We start from the raw sequence: 24204 nt of genomic DNA on the forward strand, positions 1-24204 counted from the left end.
GTTTTCTTTTTGAAATCGTTTACCATCTGTCGTTGTGGAGGCCTCACAATTCATTCGAGAACCTATACGATATGTGGATGCAGAGTTGACCATCACAGCTCTTGGGAAAATGTTCTTTTTTTCTTTCTTTTTTTTGTACTTTCGCATTAGGTCCAATTGTAATTCAATCTTTTTTATCTCTATGTGTATTCACTTTTGTTTTGATATTTTTTGAGTTTATAGAATTTTTTCAAACTCTTACCAAATAAATAATAATAATGACGGTTCTCGATTAACTATACTCCCTTCAAATTTATTTTAGCAGTTGGTTGGCCATGAAATAATTTTTTCAAGTTGGCACTCATGAAATGTCGTTAATGTCATAACGCCGTTGCCACAACTCATATCAATTTTTTTTACGAAAATGCCGAAAGTGATTGAAAAGAGAAACAGGGTTTCAGGAAGTGCTATTTAGAATTCAGGTCCGCTCATTCAAATAGTTATACCCTGATATTCTGAAATCCACAATACGTCAGAAGGTAGCGAACATATTCAATGTAAGACAATTTATATAATGTTTCATCTGAATCTAAATGACTTATATTTCAGCTGAATATTTCCACAATCAGAAAGATTGTGAATGATGAGGATGACAAAGAATTTTCTTCTATTGGGAGACCCAAAGAAGTAGTGTCATCTGAGAAAATTATGTTTGAGTGAATTAATGCGAAAAGTTTACTACAGGATTTTCGATGAATGTCATCGTAGAATGAGTTCCCGAAAATTGATTTCTCTATTTTTCATTGACTTGTCCTATACATTCTAAATGTCTTAAGGTACCAATAAATACCTAATTATTATTATTATATCAATGTATTAGGATGAAAAGCCTCGAATACATGCCAGTTGTCCTGTTAATTGTTCATTCATGATAAATTTTTGTTCATAGTTGAAGTTTATCTTGACTTGAAACTTCCTTTAATTCCTTTTACTTATACTGATGCAAGATGATTTTTGTTGAAGAATTTATCATTCTTGTAATTATCTGTTAATTCCTTCAGGAGATATCTATTCCCAACCACTGCATCATATCCATTTCATCTTCGGGTTAATATTATTGAAATCTACAACTGATGTAACGTATTCAAAGTTTAGCCAAAGAATATAACGAACATTAACTCTCCTCAAGCTAGTGCATATTATGATATTATACTGATGTCTTATATTTTCCATGCAAATAACTGGATTTGGTATGCCTTCAATCAGTTTGTATAAACTTCAATTATGTTCATCACATATTTTCCGAAGAGATTCGACATTGTGATAAAATGCGTAATAACAGAAACTTTTACGTAGAACGGGTAACATAGCGTTGTTTTAAAACCCAAAAATATTTTGACAAGATTCATAACCCCACATTTTCGTACTATACACAGTGAAATGTGTCAAATTTCCATGACCAACCGAGTGCTAAAATAGAGTGAATGGAGTATAGGATTTTTGCGGGAAAATTTTCATTCGAGGTTTCTCACATTTCTTGGAGTAACAATGTAAATTATCGGAATAAAATCATCATTTTAAATGTTCTTACAGCATTACACCAGCTGTGGTTTTCAAGGTGACCAAAAAAGAGAAAACCTCTGCATTCAAAGAATACTTAAACGAGTTATCGTAGGGGACTACTATTCTCACTATGCATTGTTCATTGAGCAAAAGAGCTCGGAAATTTGCCATCCCTTTGGTTCTTACTATCTAGTTGCTGAGATTTCCTCATGGGACCTCGTATGTACATAGTTCTTCTTCGTCAACCACTAGCTGTCCACTGTTCGACATAGGCCTCCCCAAGTTCCTACCATCTGTCTCGGTTCCTCGCTTTCGAATACCAGATAAACCCTGCTATGTTTTTATATCGTCCATCCAACGTTTAGGAGGTCTCCCGATACTCCTGTTCTGCAATGGAGGCCACCATTGCGTCATGCACCACATCCATCTTGCCTCATCTTATCTGGCTTTGTGCAGTGCCCAAGACCATCTTGACGTTGTTCTCCGTTGGATGACGTCATCCACCTTTGTTCGTCTTCTCAGCTTCTCTTTGCGTACGTTTTCTCAAAGGCTAAACCCCATCATTAATATCTCCACTGCTCGCTGAGTTGTTCTCAATTTGTTCGCTGCTCTGATTGTCAGTATTGTTGTTTCTATAACTTCATTGATTTCAACTGTTGGATAATAAGTACAACAAATTATTATACTTACACAAAATACAGCATGGAAGCATGAAAACAAAGTGATATATCGGTTGTTTGATACAAAACGTTTTCTAATGTTTGCTTTACTGTCCTGCATCTTCATACTGCCAATTTGAAATTTTCGTTCAAGCGAATTTTCATAAGAATACCTCCGAGAAGCACTTACTAACGACATCGTTAAGTTGGGGTTGGTTTTGTTGAGACCAGGATGTCTCATTATCTGAAGAAAGCAATATTAGCTGAAGAGCTACAATATTATCTCACTCACAACATTTGATGACACAGTAATGAGACATAAATGGAGTTTATAAGAACATTTTCAGTTTTCATGAAATAATATTACAAAGCCCCTCATTTTATTTCATGAGAATAAATGCATGCCATTATCATTATTCAGATTGAAAAATTCCTGAGTGAAAAATTATTGTTGACGGTTATTATTACTGGGTACAGTATTTTGCGATAGCAGTGACGCAGCCATTTGTGGTGACTGAACATCGAACGATCGCTACTAAGATTTGACGAAAAGGGATAAAGGGAAGGGGAAAGCATATAAAAAAAACCTTCTTGTGAATTAATATTCATATAGAGAAACAATAATTGTAATTTATGCCTTTTAAAACATCACTTGAAATATTTCGTTTAATCCAAAGATTATAGAGTAGAAAGATAGGAAACGAAGCGACTAAATACAGTGACTCTAACGAGACAGTGACGACAATTGTGGTCTCGTTTTTCATCGTTTTAGCAAGAATATTTTTTGCAAATTTATCCTCAGAAAAAAGTTTGGTGCTGTTATATTTGCCGAGATATTCTTGATTCTCGTCGAAATTCGATCTAGGCGTCACGGCCTTTCGTAGTGGCGCACCCAGGACACACTTTCAGTACATCGAAGATTGCGTATCACTCACAAAAAACGGTTAACAGTCAATAACATAAGTAATGACACGAAAATATAACACAAAACATGAAGTCGTATTCAGAAGCGGGTTCAGATCTCCCAAATTCGAGTTTTGGTGGATTCCAATCCACTGACGTAAATTTTCGGAATTAGTTTTGAAAATCATATGACCTTAGCCTTGCGGCTTTCACACTCCTCTCCAGGGGAAAATTCACTTATCCCAGATATCTCAGATATCGAAAGGATTAAGCTCTGTTGGAGCCCTTTCCAGGTTTTCGGGCTCGTGGTGGTGGTCGGGTCCCGCACTTCCTGTCGGAGCAGACGGTGTTCCTCTGCATTACCCATGTACTTGCGTACAGTTCTCGCCGTTCCGAGCAGTACCGCCTTCTGCATGACTATAGATATTTTCGTCCAACTAAAGTTTCCTCAAGTTCTCTAGTAAATTCTTCGGTATCAGGCCTGTAGATGAAATGACAATAGGGTTGGTCTTGATATCTTTCAGCTTCTACTGTTTTCTGGTTTGTTCCTCGAGATCTCTGTATTTTGAAATTTTTTCACTGTGCCTATCTAGAAGATTGTTATTATTTGGAATTGCCACGTCGATGAATAGTGCTCTGTCCTCATCCTTATTGAGCAATATGAGGTCTGGTCTATTGTGGGATATTTTCCGGTCTGTGAGAACCGTGCGATCCCAGTAGAGCTTGTGATGTTCATTTTCCAATACAGCATCCGGATGGTAATTGTAATAAGGAACCTTTTTCGAACTTAGAAGTTGGTGTTTTAGTGCCAATTCTTGATGAAGAATCTTGGCAACAGCATCTTGTCTATTTTTGTAATCCGTGCCCGCGAACTTCTGACATCCCCCGGTGATGTTCTGGATAGTTTCATGTGTCGCACAGCCATAACGACAGCTATCGTCCACCACTGAGGCATCCTTGGCGATATATTTCATGTAATTTCTTGTTGGAATCACCTGATCCTGTATGGCAAGCATGAAGTCCTCTGTCTCAGGAAACAACCTTCCGGAAGTCAACCAGTCGACGCAGATATGTCGACGTAATCATGGTTGACCTCGTTCTGGCGCCTTCCATGCAAAGGTTTGCCAATCAGTTTCTGCATTTTACTTTCTGCAGAGTGTTCGACGGTTTCCAAGTGATCCTGTTGTAGCTTTAACGGTGTAGAACTATCAGCATCACAAACTACTCGATGGTGTTCTGATGAAGCAGCCTTGCTCAGGAAATATTTCCGAAGTCCTTCAATTTCCTAGGACATACGGTTGGACAAATCAACAATTCCTCTACCCCCAAGATGTCGTGGCAGCTCGGTCCGTTCTATTGAGCTTTTGGGGTGATGTTTATTGTGTTTAGTCAGCATCGTCCTTATTTTTCTCTGTATTATTATCATTATTATTATTATATCCTCCAAAAATCTGACACGCTGGAATTTTTTTTAAATATTTTCAACTCTTCCGTACGGCTAGTCCCACCACGCAAACTGTCAGATAAGCATGAATTCATTATCAGAGAATTGTAGGGCATATACGGTATCGTAATCTAACACGCTCGAGTATGTACACCTGACGATTTTTTTCACATCTTTGAGATCCTGCAGAAGCTTTCCCCACAGCTGAAAGTGCATACATCATACAACCTTTTTTTCTTTCTACCATCTAATCTTCAAAATCCACTAGGTCTCCACGACGCTCGAGTAAATCCCCATTTAGCATCGTCGGCTCCCCACCTATTGTAGTGCACTATCAGTTTAACTGAAAATTATAGTAGATCGGGAACTGACGACAAGTTTTCGACGAAGGATGGTGGAAAACTGTGAGGATCGACTTTCAGGCTGCAGGTTCTGGATTCATAGATGGCATATTGTATGTTATTATCGGGAAGTTTTGTACGTCCGCGACTCCGCGTAGGCGGTTGACTGAGTGTGTTCCTCAGCGATATTGGTCTCTAATATCCTATTGAGCAGAGGCATTCAGGCAATCGTATACTGTCTGAGCATAAAAATCTATTATTTTTATCAAAACTAAAAAGATTTTTTATGGCACAAATATAAAAAACACCATAAAAATATGAGCGAATAAAACATTCTTAGGGGCGAGGTATTTACCCGAGTTTCTTGGAGTAGTTTCCTATCTTTTGCTTTATTCAAAAACGAAATATCTCTTCATCTGCGGCCACGTTTGTAGATGTAGATACCGACCCCTGAGGCACACCCGAACTGATCCCCCTCATATTAGACCTTTTTCCACCCAGATCAACAACATGTTTGATGATTTGCTAAATATGTTTTCAGAAAGTCTAGTGTTGTACCTCTGATGCCAATATTCAATTTGTACAAGAGCTTCTCATGATCAACACAGTCGAACGCCTTGCTCAAATCCACGCAGTAAACAATTACCTCCTCCGCACTGCCAATCGCCAGCACCATGAATTCCATCATCTCGACCAGTAGTGATTGATTTCGTTTTCCTGAAGCATGGATTCGCAGTAGTTATTCATCGAAAAATTCAATCGACGAATGCGTGTTGAAATTTTCAACTATCATCTTTTATGGAACCCTATTTCAGCCCTCATCATACAGCGTAATAACACTGCATCTTCACGTTTTTCATCATCAGTGATAATTCGCATATTATCCAATCGGAACAGTTGTTTATGAAATAATTTTTTCAAGCTTCCAAAAACGCTCATTCATGTTTTATGTGAAATGTCTTGATATTTCCTTTTTTTCAGCACGTGGAACGTCGGGGTGAGATGATCGTTCGTATTTTGGATCCGAGAGTGCTGGGAAGGACTGCAGCAGATGCAACAAAACGCTTTATGACCATGCAGGATGCCAAACATACTGTACAGTTCGTAGAAATAGTTAAGCGACCAGGACAAACCCTCGGTTTATATATAAGGGAAGGAAATGGAATCGATAGAAATGATGGTGTTTTCATATCTAGAATAGCGTTGGAGTCAGCTGTATACAATAGTGGTTGCCTTAAGGTAAGATATGATTCTGAATATAAAATATGTATATAAAGTGTACAGGGTGGACAAAATTCGTTGTCCACTGAAGGGATCTCGATAACTACAGCAGCTAGAAGAAAACGGATGACAGATTCTCTAGTTCTTTTTTCCTGACTATTCAAAATCTGAAAACAGATCCAGCTTGAAGTTCATAGATTTTGAGTTATGAACGAAAATTGAGGAATTGTCATTTTCAATGGAGCTGTTTGAACTCATATTCGAATTCCGTTGTTACATTCTACAGGCACTTTTTTATGAGGAATTCGAATATGATACTATTGAATTTTTTGACAGAAGTATCTAATTTTCATCATCTTACTTTTACAAAGATTATAATTATAGGTAGCTATCGTATTTTATTTATATTACTGACTCTTCAAGTTTCTCTCATAAATAGAAAAATATAATTGTGTAACGTGGTTTCCTCGGAGAAAACTTATCTCGAGCGCCAGCTACTCTTTTCACTAGGAAGAATAGCAAACCTACCAGAATAGCTGCTAGTCGGAGACAGAGTTCGCTGTTATCTAGGGTGGTAGCGATAACGAAGTAGTCAAAATCAAATGATGTACCAGTTTATTCACACCTTCGGAAACTGATTATATAAAGAACAGAAATATGCGTAGGTATGAAATATGAGCGAATCGATCAGTAAACATACATTCTGGAAATTCTATCCGATCACGAGCACTTTGTAAAGTTTATAACGGGAAAATCAAAGGTTGTTCAATAAAATGCGCCAACCAGAACGGACGAAATGTATACTAAGGATGACCTCGCGAAGTGAAATGACTTGCTATACGGTATCGGGATGTAATTAATTGTATTTCTCCAGAAATGAAAGAAACACAACCAGGGCGGATCTACTCGAGACTTTTACTCGCTACCCCAAGGACTAACGCTCCATGACTGATAGCGAAGAAAAGGTCTATTTTTAGCGCAACTACGGGATTTCACTGACGACGAGAGGTATCTCTTATTCTCTACCCCAAGGGCTTACGCGCCATGACTGATAGAGAAGAAGAGATTTCGGATTCAACACTTATGACGCGGAACGCGAACAGGGGGGTTGACGGGACTTTCCCTTCAGTACCCCAAGGGCCTACGCACCATGACTGATAGCGAAGGGAAAAGTGAGACTCGCGAAACTGGGTAAAGTACGATGAAATATAACAGGAAGCGATACAGTAGAGCAGTGTCAAAGAAGTAACCGGTGTAGGTCTAATTAAGAAACTGAACGGTAAAGACGCGGACCTACCTCCTTTATTTCAGGCACTCGCGGAAAACAAACGAAAACTAAAAATTAATTCCTAAGAGCACTAACTTCGCAACACAAAATTATTTCTAAAATCGTTGAACGGCTCGTCGTGAACACAATTAAAGTCGAATCGCAGAGAAAAGAGAGTACGGGGCGTAAAAGTGACTAAAGAGTAAAAGAGTCAAAGTAAAGAGCCTGAAGTAAAAGAGTAAAAAGTAAAAGAGGCCGTCGCGGGGGAAAATCTGCTTTTATAGGCAAATCCCCCCACACGTTAAAAATCTGAAAATTCCAGAATGCGACAAGAATGAAAAACGTGCGGTTCATCGCATATCAACATCAGAAAAACGTCGAAATCTTCAACGACATGCAAGAAAAACAACGTTAAACACAGATAAACGGTTTTTCACATTTACTCTGCCTATCGGAATGAATGTACTGAATATTTGAGAATTATAAATATTTTCAAAGGCGGAAATGTAAAATGAAAGGAATGCACTGAAATGAACTCCAATTTTTTTCAGAAAACTGGAGATCATTACAATTGAATAAATTTTCTCCTTTAATAATCAGACGATTATTATATCTTTTAAAAGATATCGATCTCGATAACGAAATATAAAAGAAATAATTATTCGACAGTCGGTGATTCCTATCACACAAGGTTGAGTTCACTTAGACTTATGTTGAGTTCACGAACCATAAAGCATTTTAAATGGTCGCTATGGTTACGCCAGTCTACTGAAAATTCAACAGTGAATCGAAAAGCAGGAAAAAGAATCAGAAATCCCTGTCGTATCTCGAAAAAGACTGGATCAAAAATCAAAATTATTAATATCATATTCGAATTCCTCATAAAAAAGTGCCTGCAGAATGTAACAACGGATTTCGAATACGAGTTCAAACAGGCCCGCCGTAAACGGGCGTGCAAGGCGTGCCCGGAACAAGGGCGGCAAATCCAGTGAAATTGAAATTTGTTTTGTAGGGGACAAACAACGTGGTGAGCAGGGGGGGGGGGGGAGAAAGAAAAAAGGGGGGGCGGTTGTCCAACTCCAAATACTTTAAAATTTTGCCAACTGTCATAGAAACATAGAAATTTTGCCATATGCGATCGAAACTTTGCCAACTGCTTTGAAATTTCTCCAACTCCGTTCAACATTGGGGGCGGCAAGGTCTCCCCATCCCCCTTAGAGAGAGGGGGTGCCCCCCCGGCGAAATACTGAGAGCGCCTAGATCCAGTTATGGCGTAAAACTTCAATATATATATAACAATAATTCAATAGGTTTTTTATTTTTTTCCCGCCATAATGAGGAGACCTTTGTAGAGGAGACTCAGCATATTTAGCGCAGGGGAATATTTACGGGGGGGGATACTGGGGGTAATTAACCCCCTCACGAAAGAGTTTTTCACACTAAATTTTCGAATGGAAATGATCTAAACCCCCCCGCCCTTTTCACTCAAGATCAGATCAGGTTCCTCGCTAAAACTTGCCACTACCCCCCCCCCCCCCCGAATTGGGGGCGGCATAACAGTATTTGCACGCGGGCGCTCAGGCAGCTAGCGGCGGGCCTGAGTTCAAATAAGCGAGTTATTCAGTTTCATTGAAAATGACAATTTCCCAATTTTCGTTCATAACGAAAATGAACTTCAAGCTGGGTCTTGGTTTTCAGTTTTGGAATAGTCAAGAAAAAAGAGCTGGAGAATGTGTCGTCCGTTGCCTTCTAGCTGCTATAGTTTTCGAGATCCCTTCAGTAGACAACGAATTTTGCCCATCCTGTACTACAGGGAATGCGCATTATAAGTTTACAGTGTCGTCCATTTTAAGATCCGCCGAATTAACTCTTTGCAAACAGCCTGGATAGGAAAATGTTTCAAATGTTCGTGACAAAATTAAAACATTTTGTCTCTTTCGTGGTTTCCATGAAAAATTTCTGGAGATTTTATTAATTTCTGAAGATTTTCTGGAGTGTTCCATACTCAAGATGGTCATGATAAAGTACTTCAAAGTTAATTGTCATAGAATCATTCGTTATGTATGAACATATTCAAAAAGAAAACTAGTTTGTTTTGAGAATGTCTTTCCAACCACACGCACGAATTGACGCCGCGCTAACACCGCATGCCGAATTTTGAACTCACCACTGCATAATTGTGTGACAATTGTCTCCTAACTTATCTCGATAATTGATCGGAAAAAATGCCAGATTGCACTCAAAGAAATAGTAGATAGCTGAGCATTCCATATTTCAGATTCCGATTCAAAGAATTTATTTGATCCCAAAATGAGCCTGAATGAGCTCCAAAATCAGATTTAATATCTTCATTCGATATGAGCATGAAAACTTAGAAACTTTCGTTTGAAAAATTTTTTGCACCAAGGAGTATTTAGTGGATCTTTCAAAATGTGTCATCCTGTAATTCTACTTGCAAGGTTTTTTTTCTGTCACCAAGTAGATATAAGTTTGAATATTGATCAGATTATATATCGTTCTACAGGTTGGGGATGAAATTTTGGCTGTGAATCTAGTGGATGTCACACGAATGAGTTTGGATGATGTGGTAATTATTATGTCAATTCCAAGAAGACTGGTTCTTGCAACGAGACAGAGAAAAGGCACGAAGGGTCAAGGCTCCCCTTCCGTTCAGCCCCGGTCTGAACATAAGCCTCCACCAGTAGTGGTTATCAAAAGAGATTTAAGGGAAGACGAAGGTGATGATACTGATCTTAGTCACAGGTATAGTTTTTTTATTTCATCTGTTGCCTGATATATTATTTGATTGCTGTGGAGAAAATTTTGTTCCTAAGTATGTGGAAAGTGCCTTTTCCGCATAACAGCAGTCTCTTGCGGAAAAGTATCACCTTCAACACTTGTTAGGAAAATTACTATTTCGGAAATCTAATGAGTTTTACCGATGAGTGGGAAAATTATGATATGTTATACAGGGTGTCCAGGGAATAACTGTTTATACTCTTACCAGAGATAGAGTTGGACCAGCTGATTTCGGATTTCCCTAGAATGCTACAAGGTGATTTTCGAACTTCATGGAAATATTTAACATCATAAAATCCAAACTTATTGACGGATATTATTGAAACTTGGGAGGTTATTGACACATGCTAAGGTCAAGTCAGACAGATATAAATTATTTTATTATTCCAGGGCCGGACTCATTAATCTTCATTTAAAGTGTTCAGGGTAAAAAAAAAACACTTTGTATTTCGAATTACAAATAATTGATTCGCTTTTTAGGAAGAAGCTAAATCATGCTTCAATTTTTGGTATCACTCAAAGTTGTCACACCAACAATTATTTTTTTACGAATTTTTGAATTTGGATAAAGTTCGAAAAATTTAATTTTTCACCATGAAGAGAACTGAAAATCTCATGTTTGAATATAAAATGCGAAAGTATTAGTAGAAAATTCACAAAAAAGTTCAGAGCTTCAATAAGCACTCCAATAAGGAAACAATAACAAATGAATAAAACTAAAATACAGTAAAGAGTACCTAATAAAAATAAAAATAGGAACGAATGAATTGCTGAGTCAACGATATTTCAAAAGTGGTTCGAAATGAAAACTATTAGCTTGTATACATTTCTCTTGCCGAATTTTCAAATTAGATACAGCCTCCTGAACCATATCCTTCCCCATAACAAATAATCTATCGGGTTGAAATCTGGAGATCGAGGAGGACATGGAATAGGTCCTCCTCGACCTATCCACCTATTTGGGTGGGTATTATCGAGGTACCTTCTCACTTCCAAGCCGAAATGAGGTCCAGCTTCATCATGCTGGAAATAAATTCCTCTAATATTTATTCCTTGTAGCATGCCGGGTAAAATATTTTGTAAGAAATCTAGATGAATCGCACTTGTAAGGCGACCGTCAAGAAAATGAGGCCCTATCAAATGTTTGTTTATCACAGCACATCAAACATTTACTGAAAATTTTTGTTGTGAATTTTTCAGTCTACTTTGTGGATTAGTTTCGGCCCACATGTGCGAGTTATGAATATTGAACACACCATCTCTGGTGAATTGAGCCTCATCACTGAATATTGTTCTGTACAAATTGACTGTGATTTGCTATCCAATGTGCAAAATTCAGTCTTAAGACATTATCGCCAGGTTCCAATCGTTGTACCTGTTGTATGTGGTACGGGTACACATTTTCCTCTCTGATTATTCTATGCACCTTAATTATGCTTCGGCAAATGTAATTGTGCACTTACTCTCCTTATACTAGTTGAAGGTTGTTCTTGAATTAATTGGAGTACTTCATCACAACTTTCTAGATTTCATTGGCGATCCTTCTTTCTATCTGGCACTCTACCATATTGCGCTATACAACTAAATACTACAGAAAATGTTTGGTGATTGGGAATTCTACGCGTCGGAAATGTCAGACGATACTCTCTCACAGCAGCTCGACTATTTCCCTCACATTTACCATACACGAACATCATGTGAGCATATTCTCTATTAGTGAAATTGGCCATTTTGATAATTTCACTATTTTATAATAATCAAAACACAAGCAACAAACAACAATCTCAAATTTCAGTTGTCAAAATGTTTGAAATTTATCATATAATATGTTAATAGTTAATGTTAATATGTTATAGAAATTCATATTTTATCTTGAGGGAAATTTCATTTCTGTGCATTTTTGAGCTTGATCTTTGAATCTAGTTAGAGATTTCGTAATATTCCCCCAAACTGAAAATCATAAACTCATGATTATTTGAACTTGCCATACCAATTCTGAATTCATTTAGAGGTTTTTTCATTGGAGGAAGTGTAACTTTGGTATATATCATTGTTGTCGAACACCCGGTATACATAAGAATAGTTTTGAAATATGCTTCTGTATACCCTATACACATCACCAATTTTATTTTCTCAAAATACCTTCATTTACTTCCTCAAAGTGAAATCCGCGTCTGGGGTGGCCACCCAGTATATCAACAAATTATTATTCTTCACCTTCAGAGACTTTTTTAAGAAAATTTATTATTTATTTTCGACCTGCATAAGATGTCCTGTTCAGGTAAATAAATTGCAATTTTCGAACTTTATCCAAATTAAGAAATTCATAAAAAAATAATTGTTGATGAGACAACTTTGAGCGATACCAAAAATGGAAGCATAATTTAGCTTCTTTCTAAGCGAATCAATTATTTGTAATTCGAAATACAAAGTGTTTTTTCACCCTGAACACTTTGAATGAAGATAAATGAGTCCGGTCCTGGAATAATGGAATAATTGATATCTTTCTAACTCAACCTTAGCATGTGTCAATAACCTCCTAAGTTTCAATAATATCCGTCAAAAAGTTTGGATTTTATGATGATCTAAGTATTTCCATGAAGTTGGAAAATCACCTTGTAGCTTTCTAGGGAAATCCAGAAATTAATTTTTTATAGTCAATCCGTAATCAGCTAGTCCAACTCTAACTCTGGTATCTATGAGTATGTACAGTTACTTCCCGGACACCCTGTATATTGATCTGATTGAACCGTCGAATCTAAATATAATTAATACGCTAATAATCCGAATTCAAGAGAATTGCGTATAGTATGCATTGGAATTACGAAAAATGGAAAAATCAATAATAAGTTCACCTTGTCTTTTTCATGAGGTTTCTTTGAACTAAGCACGATGACCTCTATTCACCGTTTTCGTTTATCGATTTACTCATGGGACTCGCTGATAGCTCTTCTATTACATACAGATTGTCAATTTGAAAAGGTACCACGTTTAATATCTCGGTCACGATCGAAAATTGGAAAAAATGCAAAAAAAGGCAAACTTTGGGAGATAGACCGATATTTTACAGGTACGGTTGGTTCCAATAAATTTTTATCAACCTTGTGAACATGATGACAGCAACCCCCAAAATCTTATGGAAAAGGAAGGAGAGTCGAGTGACACTTAATTTTAAGTAATCCGATTGCTTTTTCAAAAATGCCATACATATGCCCTTTTTTGTTAGTACATCCGAAAAATAAAGAAAAAGAGTAGAATAGTTATAAAAACAAGAGTTGCAAATAATGAAAATAACGAAAAATTCTTTACTATAAAAGATTTTCAAAATGTTGTCCATTATTTTGTGGAGAAAAATGTAACCTATTTTAAAATTCGGCCTTTACGTTTTGGAAAACTTCAACTTGAATTTCTCCGCATTCATTAACTTCCAACTAGATGGAGCTCCACCTCATTACTTTCATCCAGTGAGGCAATGGTTTATTCTCAAGAGAAATGAGAATTTCTCAAGAAAGATGAGGGCCAATTAAATGACCAACACGCTGACTTGAAATCTTGATTTTTTAGGGGACATTTAAAGTCGGTGCGTCTTGAGATTTAGAATTATTGAAAGTAAGAGTACGCATAGAATGTCAAGATAGTTAAAAGTTGAAGTTTTTCGAAACGTATCTTATTCCATCATTCCAACACTTTTGTACTCTGCTTTTTTCGATTTTTCGGAAGTACTAACAAAAAAGGTCAATCGTACGGCATTTTTGAAAAGACCATCGATTTACTTTCAAAACCAATCAACCACCTTTTCGTTTAAGATTTTAGGTGTTGGTGTCATCACGCTCACATGGTTTATACAAATTAATTTGAAACACACCATACATAATTATGTATGTATATGAAATTTAATTTTTTGCTTTCTGCTCTTTCAGTATTCAACTGATTGATTGACCAAAACGAAGTCTTTGATTTCTGAAATGATGATATCGCAGCAATTTCATACTGAGGATTGTTGATCAATTCAATTAATTTAAAAATGAAAAATGATTGGTTTTCAATAGTCGAATAATTTTTGATAATTTAGTAAACATGAGAATTTGCTTGCTATTTGCAACTCAGTTATTTCAACCCTATAATAGTAAAGGTTTTTTCGATTACGTTAATATGTATAACATGTTGATATCTTAAATATTTTTCTCTCAATAATTTTTTTTCCAGAGAATCAATGCACCAACGCCATACAGGTGACGGCAGAGAGATGAGCGAATCCCGTTCTAGACTTGGGTTGGGTCTACAATCCATGGATCCATCTAGGCATGGAACAGGGGGCGCACAAGATACCAACGGCCTTGACCTCTATTATAACTCACGGCCTCCTGATACCGGTGGATCCAGTTGGGGATATCAGCCTCCTCCTCCTGTCATAACTGAACAACCAAAGAGTAACGTACAGCATTTCCAGCCGTATGAAAGGAATTATCCTAATACTTTGGAAAGCTTAGCCGAGAAAGTTCATTCATTTGGAATGCCTCCAAGAAGAATGAGTGCTGGAGGACAGCCTTTACCACCACGGTGAGATTATTTTGATACGAAGTCACACAGTATTCTATTTTGTCAATACACCAGAACATTTCATGCTTACCCTTATAAACTGTGGACGATGTTTGTAATTTTTTATAAATAAAGCTGCATTCGTAATAAATACGCGGACCGAAGTGCACTTCGGCATGAAAGTTGGCACGAAATTTACCATTCACAATAAACTTCGGATACAATATTCAAATGAATTAAACATGTAACTAATCAAAACATAAGCATTAGCATCATTCATAGCCGGCACGAAATGCCTTGCTAAAGAGGTAGTTTGCAGCTTGCAAGAAATTTTGCCAATTCAAAATTCCGTGATAGACTTGAATTTCATTATGAATGGTAACAGAGAACGCCATCTGCTAAGCTTCCATGCCGAAGTGCACTTTGGCACTCTTATGTTCAGCTACCTTAAGTGAATTCGTAGCCCCTCGGCTCATGGAAAAATAGGCAAGGAGAGAAGAACAACCTGGATGGAGATATGTAAGGGAGTACCTCAGGGGTCAATACTGGGACCATTACTTTTCATCATATACATTAATGACCTTCCAAACAACATACAGTCCCTGGCCAGTTTATTAGACGCACTGAGGATTTTTTTTTATATTTACTGGTATTGCCCGAGGAAAAAGCAGAATATTTGAATTTCATTTCCACAGAATGTCAGTTTTATCTACGACTCTCCTTAAATTGTTCTATTTGGCATTTATTTTTGATGTTGTAGTATTAGTACTTAAGTATGAATCAGTACTATGTCTTTCAGTGGACGTCTTGCATTCTGCAGGTTCGGACGTTATTTCGATAATCCACATATGAAATCATTATCCTCGAATGCAGCAAACCGAACAATTCTGCATTGAAGTATGAAGCTCTCATAGCTACACAGGGTGGCTCAGTAAAATATTAGAATTTCATGTTTAATCATCAAAAAATCAATATTTTCTATTGAATATGATATATTATATGTGAAAACCATTTACAGATTAAGTATATGTAACATATACATTCAATTTAATAATTCAATATTGAGATTTTGCATCGAATCAATGCGTCTAATAATATGGCCAGGGACTGTAACTTGTGACTGTGTTTGTAACTATGCTGATGACACTTCGTTCCTGAATATCTCAAAACACTCAGTAAGTACGACCACGGAGAGGTCCCTCAAAGAAGCAGAATCATGGTTCGACTCAAATGGTCTTCATCTAAATGTTGAAAAAACGAAAATTCTGAGAATAGCATCAAGGATTAGAACAGATAACATCAAAAGTGCGAAGTTTCTTGGTGTACAGATTCAAGAGAATTTTAAATTTTATATTCACATAGAGAATCTTACCTAGAAATTTTCATCAATAATATTCCTCTTGAACAGACTGAAAAGATTAACTGCCGAAAAAGTTCTCTTGGACACCTACTATGCTCTTTTCCACAACGCTATGGCCTATGGCATCCTCTTTGGGGAGATGCACCCGAATCCAAAACTGTTTTCTTGAAACAGAACAGAGCAATAAGAACACTTGCAGGAATGAACAACATTCTGACTTTTTACTCCCAATTCATTTATGCTTGCCTAAGATGTCTAAAACACTGGTGTGTGCACTTGTCACTTTTTGCAAGCATCAACATTTCAGAAAATCGGGATGGGATCAGTTTCGTGGCGGCGCCACCATGTCATTTGCTTCGTTTTATCCTTGTTCTATCAAAGGAAATCCAAGATACTCTCTCGTTTTATTTTGTTTTGCGTTGATATCGAATATCGATATCGAATATCGATCAAAGAGTGCAAAATATGAACTGGCCCATTTTATCAGCTGGTAAGGAATATTTGTGATTTACAGTTCAATTTTCGTTGTAAAAACAAATTTGTCAACATTTCAACACTACCGAATAAGGGTTCAAAGGAGTATTTACTGTTCTTCTTCAAGATAATTTCCGTTTGACAACTTGAATTCGTGAGGGGGGTAATTCAATATGATTTTAATAAAACACAATTGATTGGTCAAATATCCAATATAGTCGGTTGATAGAAAGGTAATTTTCACTATATCTATTCAGAAAGAATATTTGAAGAACAAACTCGAATAGATTTATCAATTTCTGATTCTCAATACATGCTCCCAATTCACATTACGTATTTTCAATACAGTTTCTTTGAAACATTGCTGAAGTTTCCATAAAACTTAGCTATATGATTCCCGAATGTTCTTTCATCTGATTTTTTCTGCCTCAAATTCCAACAACACCGAATTATTAGCTGTAGTTCTTGATTGTCCATACAGAAACCTGAACTTACTGAACGACATGTTGAATAAATGAATGTTCTACACCCCTTTCTCGAAACTAATACATTTTCACACACCAAAATAATCGCTTATAAATACAACATATTCTTTAGTCGTAGGAAAGTATTCTAATTATTTTCAAATATCAATTGACAATGCTCTGTCCTACAGTGGGAAAAACGAAACTGGTCCGATATCCCCACGAAATTAAAAACAATATCGAATCAGTGAATACACCAGAGTTTTAGACATCTTATGCTTGCCTGCTGGATGTTCATAAAAATAAACATAAATACATCGAAAGTGGTGAATTTCATCAGTATGCCACACGTCACAGACAAGATCTGTGTATACCGTACCACAGAATAAGGAGAACTCAGAAAGCTACTAATTACTTAGCAATCAAATTATATAATGAACTTCCGGAAGAAATAAAACGGACGAACGGTATCAAAAAACGTTTCAGGTTTCTTTTGACGTCTAAATGTTACTACTCGATTGAGGAATTCATGTTAGATGATTTCGGGTAGTAAAAATTCATAATCAGCTAGATATTTCTTGTTACTTTTTTTCCTTTTGCTATTCTATTATATGACTATTATTGTAACCATTTGTATGTAATAATTTGTAGAATAAATTTGTTTTGATTTGATTTGAGCAAAAGTATCAGCAAGGGTTTGGAGGCAGCAAATTTTCGCCAAATATAAAAGAAATGTACCTAATTCTAATTCATATTAAAATTATGAAATTATCAGAAAAATGCTGTTTTTCTACGAATTTAAAATATTCGTACGAAGGCGTAGAAGGGCCACATAATATTTTAAAAATATTTAATTCCGCAGCAAATTGCGTCGTAAAAACGCACTCAATCTATCGATAAATGCCGAAATAATGTCACTCATACAGTCATACATCACAAAAAAGACTTTGGAAGAGATACAAAAGATCAAGAGCCCCAGAAGATTACCAAGCTCGTCGAAATTTCTCTAAACACCTGATATCAGCACTTAGATCCTCACGTCGTGAGTTTGAGAAATCTATCGTAATTCGTAAACTCTGGAAACTGTAAAAAACTGTACAAGTTCATACGTTCCTGCGGAAACCTGATGGTTCCCTGTGCTCTACAGACAACGATTCGGCTGAAGTTTTGGATGACTCTTTCACAAGCTCCTTTACAGTTGAGCCTCTAGATGGTCAACTGCCGCGAATTAAGGCAGAACGACTGCGTGATAGTCTGAACCATGTGACGTTTACTTCAGAAAAGATTAAAAATCATTTATACACCCTAATTGTAAATCTTTTTTGCTGCAGTCACACATTGCTTTATATTGTTTTCTGAGATTTAAAGGCTACGGCCTCTTCTCTTCTTGTATTCCTAATAATAATAATAATCTGTTTTTTTTTCCAGCCTTTCATCACAACAGAATACATCTTCATCGCACTATTACGTTCAACAGAGTGGTACTGGTACCAGGAGAATAATGCCAAGATCCGGATCAGATCAGCATCTACCGCAAACTGAGTACTCAGATTATTCGAGTATATCGCAAGCAGGACGTCATACATTCCTCAGATCCAGTTTGAAATCAGGTTCAACCTTGAGCAGGTGTGTAAATTAACTATGAATCAAAATACATAATTCACCACACAATACGATACAAAATTGCATCGGATCATGTCCTACGATTTAGTGGCACTGCATGGAGTATCGTCGCATACTTCTTAACGTACTTCCCCCGGTCATTTAGCGTACCTCATAATGACGTATTTCATAGGTCTTGTCCGACGTCATATTGACCTCGAAGTCGACGTCATATTGACCTCGAAGTTGACGTCATTCTGACGTCCGAATAACAGTCAAGTGTCAGAGTCATTATGACACCAATGACATTATGATATCTCACATTTTGAATCGAGAGAAGGACGAACATAGGATTTATGAAGGGTTTACGCAGATTACCTAGGAACTATGTAAAACCAAATGAACCAATGTAATTGGAAGACGACGTTCACGTGAACGCGCTCTTCTATAGAAATTCTGCATAAACTCACCATTTGGGGTCGGTACAGTCTACTTTGCACCATCCGCTATAGATATACGCTATAGTTAATCCACAAAGTTGGAGTTTTTTGTAACTAGTTACCACAAGCAGACTAGTGGATATCTCCTTTCGTCGATCTCTAGCCATCAAATTATTAGTTTCTTGGTTGAAATGTTGCTTCTTCATGTAAAACTATTGCAAAACTATTGCAAAATCAAATTGAAGTAATGATTCCTTGTGTGTCTAATACCTACTACTAATTGAAAAAAGTAGCTGAATATAGAGGATGTATACGAATAGTTGCGGAGAACTTTAGGTAGTGATTCGCTGTCAAAAAATAAGGTTGGTCTTTATTATAATTTTTTTTTTAACTTAGTAACAGCCATCGATTGAAATTCAATCTGGAAGGGCTCTGCATCTTCTGAAACTCTTTATGGTTTTCAATCCCAGTCTCTGAAACAAAATCAATTAAAAAATTGAAATATGTGATTTGCTCCTACATTCTTGCACTAATTTATCATTGTTAGGAGAAAATCAGATAAAAAAAGTTGTTGCCTGACAATGAACGAAAAATGGAACTTTAAAATCATAACTTCCTAACGTTTCGAAGTCTATATCAGACTCCTTCATCAGAAGAATTCTTAAATCTTTTGAATTATAGTTTCTCAATAGGTATTAATTTGTTAATACACGAAAGCGCTGATTCATTTAATTTTAAACTCACCGGATGTCAGTTCTTTCCTCAGTAAATTAATCCGAATACGATTTATTTTTACTGAATAATTGGCTAAAATCTCATTTCGATTCAACAAAATATAAGTGGACTTCTTAATTTGTCATTCATAATGATCCAGTTTTGTTATTTTAGTGTTAATCGAATCCATCATGTGGTCTCCTGTATTAGAACACACATGATCGGCAATCTGTGATCTATCAATTTCTCTATTTTGATGTTATTTTTATGTTCACGTTTTCTTTTTTCTAGAGGTCCAAATGTTTCACCTGTATAAGATTTACCACAAATAGAAGGAATGTTGTAAATAAAATTTTTTGATTTTCGTTTTTCATTCAATGGTTTAGTTTTGTAAGTACAGATTATTTTGTGTTTTAAAAACACTTCTTATGTTGAATATGGAACCGACTCTTCTCAATTTTTCTGAAATGATGATTTCGGTTAGACATTTTTATCTCTGAATTTAATATTGTTTTCTCTATAAAATCTGTCGGGTTTTGCTTATCCCTGAGAAATTTTTCAATGAAGTCAATTTCATTATTTCTAATTTCTGGTGTAGACTAAATCAAATGAGCTCTATCATAAAGTGTTTTAATAATAAAATAATACCTCTTTTGGCACTCACTTGTGTGATTGGAATAAAAATTCAAGCGTGTGTCTTTTTTTCAATTGATTTTTTTCAAAGACATCATGTATAATCATCATGTATAATGGGTTTCGTAGAATACCGAAAGTACCTAAGTCAGTAACTAAGCCGTGCTTTTAGCTAATGGTCGTATATGGAGAAATATAGTTTTGAGTAAATTGAATTCTTTAAACCCTTCCAATGTCTAAATGCGAAATACGATTAATACGTTTGATCTGATGAAAGGAAGCCGGCAATTCACATGTTCTATTTGTCATCAGGAAAAGTATTTAAAAATACTTGAAGTATGAAAAACGGCTTATAATCTAAATTCCTATAAAATTTAGTTACGCTTCAAACGGGTGCTCTGTTTCGAGATTAATTCATTAGGCTGTTTATTGAAAAACTCATAAATTTGTTTTCGTGCATACTTCCAAATAATTCACTTTAAAATGTTTAATCAATTAGGTACAACCAGAGATATGTTGATCAGGCAGCTGTAGCTGCACAAATAGGCCAGTCTAAGTATACTTCTTCCTCGCAATACGCTGGTGCTGGAACTCTGAGCAGAAGGAATAGGGGCAGTCTTGATTACTCCAGTGACACGGAAGCAACGACAGGGGGTAGAAGCAGTTATTATTATTACAATAGGTAAGCACGATTCAACAAAGGAACTACCTATAATTAACAAAAATTAAAAAAACAATCTTCCTGGATTAGCTCTGAAGATCTCAAAACTATTTAGGTCGAGCGCCCAAGATTTTTACATATAAGGATCATAAATAAACTACGAATTATCTTTCAATTTTCATTTCCCATTAATTATTAAGTGTAGGTATTTTGATGTGTCCCAGCATTAGAAGTCAATAATTCTCCTTAGATCCAAATATCTAACACTATAAAGTGTTTCTCGACGGACCTACTGCTTTTAAAGGTACGACCCTCATATTTCATTTCTTCTGGAAACATACTATAAAAGTTTTTAATCAGGTGCATTTAAAATTGGGGGTCGTTAAGCGTAAATTTCACAACAAATTTTTCGTACTTTGAGGCAAGATCTTCTGCATGAAAAATGGATTTGAACACTTCTTATCATCGAACAATATCGAAATTCGTTTAAGGATATTATCCATTATATACTCGATCCAGTTACATCCCCTGACAACAAAATCACAAAGTTTTGAAAATTAGAGTTTACAACGAAGACGTTAAATTCAAACTCAGCCTCCGTTGTAACCTCAGATTCCTGGTCACTCTGACGAATTCTTACTTTGCTAGCTTATGAGAACCATAGATTATAGAGTTAACTAAATCTATAATTTTATAGAGTTAACTGTACACGTGAATTATTACACTGTCAGCAGAATCAAATGCAGAGTAGCCTTATATTATGCAACACACATTATTTGCAGTATAGCGTCCAGGTGTTCTGAATTCATCAATCAGAGACAATCTGTCATCAATATGAAAATATTATGATAGGTTTCGAAATGTTTGTACATTGTGGTTTTTGTGCTCAGCTGTATGAGAAGGTTTAGATTTCATTGCCTGCTTTGACGAGCCGCACTTGGGCATGAGTATTTGAAATACTAATTTACTACAAATTACCTCCGCGTTAGGTAATAAAAAATACTAATTACAAAATAAATTTGTAAGAATTAAATGATTACAAATACAAAATATCAATTATATACATTTTGATAATAAGTAATTCAAATACTCTGCTGATCCTGGTTTCAGAATTCAGACACCATACATTATCATGTAGTAGGCGCTACTATTGATTGCGGAATACCGTGGGAATCATTGACCACTGAATCTTGCTATCTGAGATAGTCTCTCTATATTGTATATTCAAAATTCACAGTTGAATAGAGAGACTCTCAATATATGTTGCCCAAATTCGGGTGCTACTACATGTGCAAAATTTCGAATTATTAGGATTTGTACCTGCCTATCATGTTAGAGCTGACATCTTTCATGAATAAATTATAATTTATAACCGCAAAATTCCGTACACACCAATCTTGAACCTTGAACTGAATCGCACTTGAATCAAAAAACTCGTCGGCCATCTTGAAATCGTTTTGAATTTCCGATTTGTAATGAAAGCACCACAATTTTCAACCTCGAAAACCCTCACATACAAACTTTGAATCATAAAGTAAGTCAAGATGGGTGTGTTCTGTGCTTTGAATGTTACTCAAATGTGAAAAAGCGTGGATGCTCCTGAACTATTTTCTTGTTATGTTCTCTCTAATTTCATTTTATCTACAAAGTTCTGAAGAGTTCTGGACAATTTTTGCGAGTACCCATTCATTTTTACGTTTGAGTAAATATACTCATACCTCAGCACAAGCAGGTGTTCAGATGTAGTAACTATTGTATTATTGATACGTAGCCATTCTTGAGACATTGTTTACTGCGTTACAGTCCCAACCAAGTTCAAATTTGCTTTGTATCGCAATTTTTCAGTACGCGTTTATGAAAAAAAACAAAAATATACTATAGCCTAAAAAAGTTTATTGAATCACACTGAAATACAAAAAAATAAAGTGGGTATACAACATATCAATGTTTTTTTCAAGATTTACAATAAATGAAATACATCCTATCAAATTTTTGAGCTTTCAGAAACAAGTTTATACACTCTATTTATTTTACAATTTGAAAAATAATGGGACTGATGACGTGCGGGTCAGGTCATGGTTATGGCCTTTGACATACTATAAACGGCTATAAATCATAAGTGTACAAATTTCCAACCTTCCAGGAATATCATTACTCGGAGGGTTCACAAGCTCTTGGTCTAATAGGAGCTCCCATCATGATTTCACGAATGGACGATAATATGGTATCGCATCCATCTCGAGAGAACTAAGAAATTTTGTATGCTCATAAAGAAATAATATTGTGTATTTATATATAATTAGTTAGTTTTTATTTTTATGCCTCATGGTACTATATAGTATGTCTCCATTTCAATCATTTCAGGAATCAATCTTCGAATGTTCCCCACAGTACTATACCTACCTTAGGCCGTCAAAATACTATGCCACCAGTTGACATGACAACCAAATTCAATTCTCTTCCAAGAGATTCAAGAGGATCTTCAAGGTGAGTGATTTGAAACATTTAATTCATCTGTGGGTTTCCTCACATCGAAACAAAAAAGATATCTTCTTTGTCATTACTGGATCTAAGCATATGAGAATAGGGACCGTTTGATAGAGAACTTAAATTTTTAATGTACCATTTAATTATAATTGACATTCCTGAAAGCAGTAAATGTAAGCACATGGACTAATTTTAGCTTTTTTTTTCCGATGATTATAAATATAAATAGCGTAGAGAATATTTCTATAGTGTTTTCTTCATGAATTTGAGTGTGATATGGATCAATCTAAAATTTAAATTAATTATACTTTTTCTATTCAGGTTGGCCATGAACAAAAGATTTGGTGACAGGACAGCATCTACTGTCTTACAAGATGATGCTGATGGTACCCTCTCCGCTCCAGAAATGCCCTCAATTCGAAGAGACAGGGGTGTGTAAAACAAAAATTATTCATTTTCCATTTCATGTTGCATTAGTACAGAAGGACGTGTCCTTCTTTTCGCCATGAAAATTATTTATTCACACTTATACTAACATTTATAACTAACGAAATAACTATGTCACTACTATTTATTCACACTCGCATTTATTTACACTAGTCCGTCGCTTGCACTTTGAACTATACTGTACTGAACTGTCTACCTGCTCTTCCG

The 24204-nt window shown here is 35.9% G+C and overlaps 1 protein-coding gene across 5 annotated transcripts in view; it reads left to right on the forward strand.

The window, feature by feature from the left end:
* The window catches only part of LOC123313505 (rho GTPase-activating protein 100F), a 142805-nt gene that overhangs the window by 83931 nt on the left and 34670 nt on the right, over positions 1-24204 (forward strand). For all 5 annotated transcript variants that reach the window (XM_044898415.1, XM_044898416.1, XM_044898417.1 and 2 more), the window contains 7 exons: positions 5871-6128; positions 9902-10140; positions 14383-14736; positions 18442-18639; positions 20902-21084; positions 23428-23550; positions 23872-23981. In XM_044898415.1, coding sequence (XP_044754350.1) covers positions 5871-6128; positions 9902-10140; positions 14383-14736; positions 18442-18639; positions 20902-21084; positions 23428-23550; positions 23872-23981 — 1465 coding nt within the window. The remainder of the gene's footprint in view (positions 1-5870; positions 6129-9901; positions 10141-14382; positions 14737-18441; positions 18640-20901; positions 21085-23427; positions 23551-23871; positions 23982-24204) is intronic.

This window comes from Coccinella septempunctata, chromosome 5 (assembly GCF_907165205.1).
Source record: "Coccinella septempunctata chromosome 5, icCocSept1.1, whole genome shotgun sequence".
Classification (NCBI taxonomy): domain Eukaryota; kingdom Metazoa; phylum Arthropoda; class Insecta; order Coleoptera; family Coccinellidae; genus Coccinella; species Coccinella septempunctata.